Consider the following 11,936-nt stretch of genomic DNA (forward strand, 5'->3'; position numbering starts at 1 on the left):
TTTGGGTCGCCAATAATTTTAAATGGGTCGGCTAAAATTTAAACCACCATTAAACTTTATTTATAAAAAGGTCGCATGAAAACTTTGGTAAATATCTTGGGTCGCTACTACACAAAGGTTAAGGACCGCTGTATTAACCCACCACACATTTAAACTGGGACTCAACAGTAGCCTTTATTCCCCTCTACATAATTGTGGAGGGGAGTATTGCGACTTCTTGCACCTTCTCCTCAATTGTCGTTTTAACTGTGTTTAGAGAACCCAGCTAAAGTCCCATTACTCCACTTATGAAATTAACTTTTCTCTCTTTGAGGCTCTTTCAAAAAACAACATCAACTTAATTTAACTTACACTCACGACTCACATATATAATGCAGTCAGGCCTTAGAATTTAAAAGAGTGAGTTTTATTAGTTTTTATTTTTTACGTCATATGTAAGATTTTATGTAAGTATTTTATTTTTAATTGTCGAGATATTATAATATTTTGTTAAAATCTCAATAAAAAAAAATGTAAAATAAGAGATTTGATTTCATAAATTTAAGTTTGACTTATATATGATGGTATCATAGTTTATAAAATGGACATTATGCTGCATTATATATATTATATTATATAGTTACCTAGTTAATAGTCACAAAAAATCTGGGAAATGATTAAGTATTTAATGAACTTTTTTTATACTTAGTTTGTAATATATAAGTCTAGTGGGTATTGAAAAAGATAAAAATGATAACAATATATATTATTATTAGTAGTATTAGTATTATTTGTATAAAGAATTTATAATATTTGAGTTGATGTAATACGAAAATTTATAAACGAACATAATATAATATAAAAAAATCGTAATTAATATTCTAAATATGTATACAGAGATTTCTACCAAATCAAAACGTATAAAAAAACGTTCGAGGATAATTGGTTCTTTATGATCCTCATCATTTTCATCACACATAATTTGATATATATGTTGTACATAACAACATAACATGTTGAATTTCTATAAAATTAGTGCAAATTATTTATTATTAGTTTGGCAGGTAACACGTATATTGTTTATTTCATAACAATTTCTAAGTTCTATTTTTTTTTTTTATAACTATTCAGATATCGTGAAATAATATTAAGAAAATTTAATAATTATGGCAGATGAGCAAGTTGAACTAGCGTCAAAAGATGTTTTTGTTTTATTGGGAGTCTCTGTTCCTGAAAATCTAGAAGTTGGAACTAAACGACAAGAACAAGGTGATACAAAGCAGGACATTGAAAATGAATCAGTATTTACACTCGATGAAAGCGACAAAGTGCATTTTATGGTAATGAGTGACATAATTAGTTTCAATTATTCATTAAATGATTAAGTGCCTACTCTGCCCCGATTTTGTCATATTTTTGTGATTTCAAGAATGTTGTCGAACCACTTGTGATCGATGTGACACCACAAGAGAATTTGGACAATAGTTCTACTGATAGTTTAACTCAAAGTGAAATGGAAGAACAACGATGGTATAATCCAACATTGAACACTGGACTAGAAAAATCTGATTTTGAAACTTTAAAAAGACTGTTAGCAGAAATTAAGGTGAATACTTTTTAATTAGGGGTAACTGGGTAAGTAATCTAGATATAGGAATTATGAATATTAGATAATATTATGTAAAAATATATTTTATAACTTTATTACGTATTTAACCTTATATTACGATTGTACGATATAATACTGTAAGTTGTAATAGTTATTAACAAGACTCGAGACTTAAAGCATTTGATTAATTTTATGAATTCACTTAAAATGTAGCAAAGTTCCTACTATGGAAATGTATGTCATGTTAAAAAACGTTCAATTATACAATTTGAAAGTGCTTTTTTTGCTTTTTTCAATGATTGTTTTAAAAATATGCTTTTTCCAGTTTTTCTACTTTTTATGGTTTTTTAAGTTTAATTTTTTTATAATTTAAATATTTATTTTTTAGTTAGAAACTTTTCCTTATTATTTTGTTTCAATATTTTTTGTAGTCTAACTATATTATTTTAAACACAGTTACAAATTATACCTTGTACTTTATCATGTAAAAAGAAAGTTTTTTTTTTAATTAAATATTTTTGCTTAAATTTAAGGTTTTTAAATGCTTGTTTGAGTGCTTATATTGATATTTTTAAGCGCTTATTTTAAAGATTTTAAGTGCTATAAGTATCGATGCCTGGTTATTAATTAATATTATTAAGATAAAATATAATACATAATTTTTTTTATATACCTATAATATCAGCCATGTTCAAAAACAAGTAGGTAATAATTATTTAATGTTATTTTCTTGATTCCATAGACACGTATTACATATAGTAAAGATTTGTATAATAAACTAATACAACCTTACCTATATACAATATATTTACATGTGTTGTATTAGTCTACAATATAGGATATAAAAATCAGCTATTACTTTTTATTGTAGATTATTTTTTATTTTTTAAATTTTTAGTTTTAATGTTTAATTTTGCCAACATCCCATTCATGAATTTATCAAAAGTCGTATAACTATCATTACATATAAACATTGTTTATACATTCGACTGTGATTTTCATAATCATTTATTATTATTATTATCATATACAGCCAACTAATAAATTTAATAAATTATTACTAAGCAATACTAACCAATACAATATAGTATTTAATATTTATTTATTTTAGTATATTTAATACATTTTAAGTTTCACTAATATTGTGAGCACTGTATGCATTAACATTCATAATATTTTTAGATCTCGACCTCCTTCAAATGGAAATCGTGTCCATTTTTTGCAACGCAGTTATGATATGATAGTCTTTTTTTCCACTAATTCTTTAATATTCTTAAAAAGTATATTTTTCTTGAAAACCAATTGCACTCATAGTTAAAATTAATGAATCACTAAGAAACTTTCCGACCATAAATACTGTGAAAATAACACATAATAATGAATATTTTTGCACACATTAACTTAGAAATAGGAACTCTAAAGCTACGATTGATATAAATGACACGATATTCACAATTGTTATATGAATATTATGTTATTATTATTATTATTATTATTATTATGTATATTAGGGTGGTCTTTATTTAAAGAGGTGAGAAAAAAATATTTATTATTTTAATGTAGGACCACCTCACTTTTTCATTGTTATAAGAAAAAAATTTAGGTTAATTACTCACTCCCTTCCCGTGCCCCTGGGGAGTTGAAAAATAGCCATCAAGGGTAGTTTTATTATTTTTTCAATCTAACTAATAAATATGATACTTAGCGAAAAAATGTATAGAACTTAAAAGCCAAATAAAAAATATACGAATATTATTTATTGTAAGTTTATTATTTTCAAAGAAAATTAATAAAGAACAAAATTTTTAATTTTTTCGACAAAATTGATTAGTTTTAGTTATTTAAATATATTTGTTGAACGGATAGAGTTATAAAAAAAATGTTTGAATAAAAATTATATAAAACTATATTTTCTAACAAAATGTTTATATGTAAAATGTTCATTGGATCCTTCATTTCATTGTTGGAGTCAGATTTATTAAATATCATAAATATTATGATAAAAAAACGGTAGTTTGCCATTATATATATCGAAAAGATGCTTGGATAGAATTAGAACAAAAATTAGGTCAAATTAAATTATGTCGACTATTATATCAATGAAATAATTAGAAGTAAATTACCGTACAATATTCAAGTATTAAAAACTTTATTTTGCAATCTGCATTCTACAAGTTGTAAAACTTAATGTAAGAGATAGTGCAAAGTTTGTAATTAAAGAGGTGTTCATATTTTGGGAAAAAGCACAAATACTGACTAAAACGGATAAAATTTGTATTAATAAAGTAGACTTGTTAAACAATGAATGGAGAGAATTACAAAGACATGCACGTTATTCTGCATACGAGTATATCTGCAATTGATGATACATTATTAAATAGGACTATTCAAAAATCTATAAAAGCATTAAGTTTCGATACAATTGCGGTAAATACTGGTCGACTAAATGGTAAGTGTATATTATTGGAACGACTTTTGGAAAAAAATGTACTATACTTATTTTGTTATGAACTTAAATTAACGAAAACAGAAGAGGAAGGGCTATATGTAACATTTCAATATTTTTGTTCTTTGTATATATTTTTTTGCTTGATGAAACATTAGCTTCGGCTGCACCTTATAATGATCTTGATTTTACTATAAAAACTTTATAACTATAAAACAATTGATGAAAGTATATGAAGAATTGCATTTAATAAATTTTAAAATCATTTATGGTATTTAAGTTCTGAATCGGTTGCTTTAGCTTTTTTTGACATCGATATATCAGTCGAAACATAAAATAATAATTAGTTAATAATAATTTGTTTGATATATATTAAAGTATTAAGTGTGTAAATTGCAGTAAAATATATTTTAATTTAGTTTTAATTACTATTTTTTTTTTTTTTTTGTTATATACGGGTATAATAGCAAATTACCATTTTTTATCATAATATTTATAATATTTAATAAATCTGACTCCAATAATGAAATGAAGAATCCAAAGAACATTTTACATATAAATATTTTGTTAGGAAATATAGTTTTATATAATTTTTATTCAAACATTTTTCTTATAACTCTATCCGTTCAACAAATATATTTAAATAACTAAAAATAATCAATTTTGTCGAAAAAATTTTGTTCTTTATTAATTTTCTTTGAAAATAATAGACTTACAATAAATAATATTCTTTTATTTTTTATTGAAGCTTTTAAGTTCTATACATTTTTTCGCTAAGTATCATATTTATTAGTTAGATTGAAAAAATAATAAAACTACCCTTGATGGCTATTTTTCAACTCCCCAGGGGCACGGGAAAGGAGTGAGTAGTCACGACCAAAATTACCCAAAATTTTTTTCTTATCATAATTAAAAAAATGAGGGGGTCCTACATCAACAATTTCAAAGTTCAAAAAGAAGGACCACCCTAATGTATATACAATATTGAAATTAACTAAATTATGTTTATAGCCGACCAGTTGAAATTATCTTAATTCATTTCAAAGACGGTCTGTGGAAATATTTCTTATGGTAGTGCATGTTCTAAGTTTTATTTTCAGCTATACTTCAATTAATAACCAACTTTTTCAGTTAGACATTTAATTTGAAATTAAAACTTGTTTTAACAGATTCCCAGTTTTAACTGTAATATCGTAGTATTACTTGTCTTATATATTTAAATTTACTTTGAAACTTTAGAATACTGACCCAACAAAAACTCTGGCTGCGTTGATCAAACTCAAAATGGAAAAAATATTAGAGGGACCATATCAAAACATGTTTGTTGCTTTAAACGGCTTCAAAGTGTTAGTTAATTTACTGGAATGTAATAATGAAGATTGCATGGTATATAGAAAACAACCTCATTATTATGGGTTCACTACTTATTCTTTTGATCGCAAATGTAACAATGATAATTTAGGAAAACGCCTTGATCATTATACACGAAATGTCCCAACATTACGGAATCCAATGTTCGTTGTGTAAATTGGACGCAGTGAAACCATTGATTAATATTTTGTTAATAAAAAACAACTACAACGTCAAATACTTAGCTTCGGAAACGTTACATAACATTGCCAAACTGAGAAGAGGCAGAAAGCTTATTCGTCTTAGTGGCGGTATTAAGATCATGGTACACACGTAAAGTATTTTCGACGCTCATTGATCGTTTATTAAACTAAGCAAATTCAACTGCTGGTTGTTGGTAAAATATTTTAATAAAAAAAACGATCCACATTTAAGGTGGCAATGATAAACATATCGAAACACATATTACCCATGTACTTAAATAATATGGACGAGACAAATCGGACCACAGTTAAATTGATGAACTGCTGTTCCGGTACTCTAAGACAACTGTGTCGGTCTTTAAAAAGCCAAAAAGAGTTATGGTAAAACGAATGAACAATTAATTTCTATGATGGTGCGTCAAGCATCATATTAAATGTATGTTTTATAGGGAAACTGGATTCGTGCAACTGCTTTCTCAACTGTTAAACTCTGTACATAGCGAAACTCAAATTTCTATAATGAGTTTAGTTGCAGAATGTTGCCGTACTCGGCCAGAAGTCATTAAACAAAATAAAAACATTAAAGTAGCACTGAAAGAGCTAAACATTTTGGAGCAAGTCATACAGTTTTTAGTCAGTGATTCTACCCCGCTAGCGGAAAAAGCGGCTGAAACGTTACTGTGCATGTTCGATGGCAGTCCTGAAATATACGACATACTGCTGAAATACAAGGGGATGGAAGCCATATTTAAAGCTATATTAAAATTCCAGTAAAAACAAACCTATATATTAAAAATATAATAGTAAAAGTATATGCATAACATAAATGAAATTAGAAAGAAATCTTTGGTCAACCAAATTTTATTATATCATAATATGCAAATGATTTAATGTTTTCCCAGGTAACAGTGTACATTTTCATTAAACAGATACCAGTGATTTTTTGGTTATATTTATATAATTCACTGCCATTATAATATCTTTATTATTATAATTTTTTTTTAAATATAATTTTAAAAAAAAAATGGTGGGCAAGTGGGTATAGCTCTGTTGTATAGTAGAGATAGAGAGTAGGTCACTATAATGGATGTGTTAAATTTGAATGCAACGACAGGTATCAACGGTATCGTTGTTTATGAAAAACGATACTGAGCGGAGATGATTTGTCAGTCTAAGATAATTAGTAGGGTATATAATATTTATCTATTTTAAAATTATGATTTATCGTTATTTTACGCGATTTCGTAAAAACTTAAATTTCATACGCTTCTAAATTAACACTAGAATTTTTTTTTACAACTATTTGAAGAAAAAATTATGGAGAACCTTGTGTTGGGTTTTTTAACCTTAGGTATAAATGATTATCAACAAAAATTGTAACTAACGATTTTTGTATTTTTTTTTTACTATGATAAGTACAATTATAATAAACATTGTATTCAATTTAAAAACATTTTTGGATTGCCAAATCTTTTTTATAAGCATTTCAAAAAAAAAATTAGAAAAACCGAAAATTTCAATTATTTATTAATAGCTTAAAAAAATTAAAATATTTTGAAAATTTAATCGTGAATAGATAACGCTAGTCACTAATATAAACATCTGGTACAAATTTCAAATATTAACAATGATTGGTTTTTGAGATGCCTATAGCAAAATAAAAAAATCGATTTTGTCAAAAACTGGTTATACGTATAAAATTTCCTGTTTCTCCGTTATTTTTTAGGGTTTTTTCCTGACGTTTTTGAAAACTACTGAAATTTTTGACATTCCAAAGTACCAACTAGATTCAATTTTTTTTTCAAAGAGGGACTAAAGTAAAAAATCAAAGCACTATTACTACGTCTTCAAAACGTGATGACAGACAAAAAAAAAAAAACATTCATCATTGTAAAATCAATACATTCATCACTCCGTTCAGAATCTAATAATTCGGTTCTAAAATCGGGGGATAAGATGTTTCAGTAATTCTATTTATTATTAAATTGAAGATAATATGTAAAAACTTAAGTATAAAAATACTTGATTACACTCAGTGTCTGCAGAAATAATAATTAGATACTACTTAATAGTTAATACTGAAATAATGCCTTAAAACTTAAAGACCAACAAACAATTTTACCAGAAAAATTATTGCTAGATATTAGTGATATATAAAGTACCCATGTCAATTAACTGTATTCTGTTTAAAATTACAGTGATTATACACTATACAGTTGATGCCCAACAATATACTTTATCTGAACTTCAGATTCTGAATGTGTTAAACCACTGTTAACTAATTCCAATTTATTATTCTGGTTGGCAAGGTTTTTTTCAGATAATATCCTTAGAATAAAGCAAGGTATAAGTTTGACCGGAAATCACCTAATAGAATACTTAAAATTGGTCGTTCTGTGAAATTTTTGTTATAAGATTATTGAAATAAATCCTTTATAATTAAACATTTTAAATATAAATGTAAATATTTTTAAAATGTGTTTTGAAAGTCAGTTCTTCCTACTATAATTATGTACATAGTGATAACTGATAATTATATAAGTTAATATGTTAATATGTGTGACATCTGTGGTCCGTAATATTATTAATCGCTAATTAAAAATAAATGTTATTTGTTTTGTGTGTTTCTTGGGCCTTGGGAAATGTAGTCTATTTTTTTTTTTGCAAATCCAAACCGTTTTATTTTGTTTTACTAATAAAACAAACAAACAAACAAACAAATAATCGCTTTTCGTGAACTAACAAATCCCTGTGCAAATCTATCTACAAAATTAGAATTTGTAAAATCGTTTCTTAGTGCGCCTATAGTAGTAATAAATATATTTCCTCTAAATTTCAAATGAATTGGTCGGTAGTAAGTTTTGGTTGTACTTTAATCAGTAGGTCTGTCAATTTCAAATATATACATACAATATAAGTGATCTATAACTCACGATGGAGATAAAATAAATAATTATTATTTGTTTCTAAAAATATGTGCCATATTATATTCATATATAATACATATTATAACACCAATTAGCACCTATATAACAATCAATTATTATATAATATGGACTATTAATAATATACTTAATAATTTAAGAGTACAACTACGTTAATATCAGTAAGTACTTATAACTTTCATAAAATAACAATTAATACATACCATGTGATTTCAATATTATTAACCATATCACCGACAACCCAATCGATAAACTTATTGGCACCTCTTTTTAACCTCCGAAATATATTGTTTTATTAATTATGCTGTCACAGGTACCCATTATCTAGTTCTAGTTATATAACTGTTATAATTAGTATAAAAACTATAATAGTTAATTAAAATTTTGTGTTCTATAGGAATGACGATCACATTATGGTGTTAGTCATCACCCTGCTGTGGAAGACCTCGTTGCACACGAAATGCAGACAAGTTATCGAGAAAGACCTCATTGTAGATTCCCTATTGGAACTGTTAACATACAAATATGACGATCGGGTAATCGGCTACGCAGTTGCTACGTTGTCTGAACTTTGGACATCGGAATCGTTGCGAAACAAACTTAGACAATTAGCCGTGCCCAAGTATCTGGACTTACTCAATACTAGTCTGCACAGCTTAGTGTTGGCACACGTATGCACCGCTCTGGGTCGGGCATCCAGTGACCCACAGAGTATGGAAATGATCGATGAAGCCAAAGGGTTTCGGTTAATTTTCGTGCTGTTGCCGTCCCTTGACGTGGACGAGTTTGACAAGTACGAGGACTTCTATGAACCACAAACGATTATTGCGGTTGCCGAATGTCTGGCCATGATAGTTGAAAACACAAAAGTAAACATACCTATTATAAATTATAATATCTAGGTACTATTAACAATATTGTATATGTTTAGTGGGTAATATTTAATTATACCATAGAAATAGTAGTTTTATCATTATTTTTTTGCGTTGTGCATGCTTGTTTAGTTCAGTCTGAATCCTCTCAAGGGAATGTATGAGGCGGTCTGTGATCTAGTAGATTTATTGACGCACAAGAATTTGGATTTTTTAGCGGCAGTTTGTCATCTGATTGACGTGATTGCTACATTCGAAGATAATTTAAAAATAATGCTTGATGCAGGAATCGTTGAAAATTTGTCAAATCTCGTATTTACGGCAAGTTTAAATCTTCATGTACATTTTACTTGAATGATTAATTATAATATACCTCTCTACAACCCATACGATACATAATAATACGATATATTAAATAATTAGCTAATAAATAGCTTTCTGAAAAATCTATAGATATTGGTAATATAATTATCTGTTACAGGAGCATACAAACTTGAGAGCCAATCTTTGCAAAGCTTTGGGTAAATGTTGCACTATTGGTTTGACGGCGCGTAGATTCAGTAGCCAAAACGTTATTGATCAATTACTTAAGTACACGCAGTCAGAACACTCAGTTGTCAGAGACAACGTTCCTCTTGCACTTAGTGGACTATCAGAAGACCCATTAAGTTGTGTAAGAATTGAGGCTTTAGGATTTCTTCCGGTATGTTAATATTTTTTTAATGAAAAATGTGATACTTATATATTTAAAAATGTTTATGAAACCATTTAGTTTTTGAAAAAATGTATACATTCGGATAATCCTAAAACGGCTATGGCTGCTGTTAACTGTTTAAGTAACGTAAGGAAAGCAAGCGCAGCTATAGGCCAGCTTCAAGAATGTACAACGAAACATTGAAAATTATGTAACTAAAATTTCGTTATTATACGTAAAAATATCGATGCAGTACACAATTTATTATCATAGTAATAATATGTATAAAATAAAAGGTGGGCAAGTGGAAATTGCTCTGCTGTATGTAGAGATTGAGAGTAGGACACTATAATGGATGTGTTAAATTTGAATGCAATGACATATACTATCATTGCATACGAAAAACGATTTTGAACGGAGATGATTTGTCAGTCTAGAATAATTGTAGTATACATTATATGATATATTTCGTGAACATTTGAACTTTGAATGCTTATAAACAAAAATTATGACTAATGATTTTTGATTTTTTTTTACTACAATAAGTATAACTTATAATAAACCTTGTATTAAATTGTAAAAAATTTTTGGACAGCCAATTTTTTTTATAGTATTTTTAAAAAAATAACTTAGAAAAATCGAAAATTTCAATTATCTATAAGTAACTTAAAAAAAGTCAAGATATTTTAAAAAATTAATCGTAATTAGATAACGCTAATATAAAAATTTGGTGAAAATTTCAAGTATTTACAATGATTCGTTTTCGAGTTACAGCAAAATAAAAAATCGATTTTGTCAAAAACTGATAATGTGTAAAAATTTCCGTTTTTCCGTCACTTTTTTATGGTTTCTTCCAAAGCTTTTGAAAACTACTGGGAATTTTTTACTTTTGACCCAATTTCATTTTCAAAGAGGGACTGAAGTCAAAAATCAAAGCACTATTACTACTTCATATCGTGATGACAGACATAAAAAAAATAAAAACATTGTAAAATCAATACATTCCTCACTTCGTTCAAATCTAAAACATACGTCATTGTAAAATCAATACATTCTTCACTTCGTTCAGAATATAATCGTGAATTCATCATTTAAAAAATATTCTTAAACGTAAGTACATTTAAAACTTTTACTATGACGCGCGCATTAAATTTTAATTGAAAACATTTAGTTTAAACTGTATCTATCATATGAAATAAGTTATTTCAAATAACTAATAAACTAAATGCATCGACAACGATTTCATGAAAACATTTTTATCTTTAATCAATACATTTGTTTCATAATTACCTATACTGCAGAAAATAATTGAAAATCAGCCAACCATTATTAAAAATTTATATTTAAACTTTAATAAATCCTTTTATTACTGCCTTATTAAACTGGGACGCCAATAGAAACGCCCTTCAAGGCTTTCTTAATCTTCAAAATATATAAATTGCATAATTAGTAGTACATTTATATTATATCATTATTAAATAAGCATTTTTGTGTGGTATTTCGAGTTTTTTTTTAGAATTAGTATTTTATTGATTATTTTTTTTAATGGATCAATAATTGTTTCATATTTGTACTTCCCCATATAGAAATACTTTAATTAACTATGGATTCTATTAATAACTGATGCATTTCTCTAAAGACTCTAATTGAAGATTTTAGTAATAATTGCAGTTGCAGCATACAAAATTAAGCAGCCCATTTTTTTAACAATTGGCCAAATAAATGTTGAACAGTCAAAATTTATTAAATTATTGATTGTTTTATACAGAGGCTATGTTATTGTTACTATACAGTGGCCATAATAATATATTATTTACTTTTTAACAATTGATAAATGT

General features: G+C 26.8%; 1 protein-coding gene across 1 annotated transcript; it reads left to right on the top strand.

The window, feature by feature from the left end:
- The first annotated feature begins 1,145 nt into the window (after positions 1-1,145).
- LOC113559197 (armadillo repeat-containing protein gudu-like) lies at positions 1,146-10,302 on the top strand. Its single transcript, XM_026964822.1, has 10 exons — positions 1,146-1,319; positions 1,409-1,585; positions 5,274-5,420; positions 5,497-5,709; positions 5,820-5,968; positions 6,037-6,357; positions 8,930-9,401; positions 9,537-9,725; positions 9,886-10,107; positions 10,177-10,302. Exons 1-10 carry the CDS (start codon positions 1,146-1,148, stop codon positions 10,300-10,302), a joined length of 2,190 nt encoding a protein of 729 aa, XP_026820623.1.
- Positions 10,303-11,936: the final 1,634 nt, after the last annotated feature.

Source organism: Rhopalosiphum maidis, chromosome 3 (genome assembly GCF_003676215.2).
Source record: "Rhopalosiphum maidis isolate BTI-1 chromosome 3, ASM367621v3, whole genome shotgun sequence".
Taxonomy (NCBI): Eukaryota; Metazoa; Arthropoda; class Insecta; order Hemiptera; family Aphididae; genus Rhopalosiphum; species Rhopalosiphum maidis.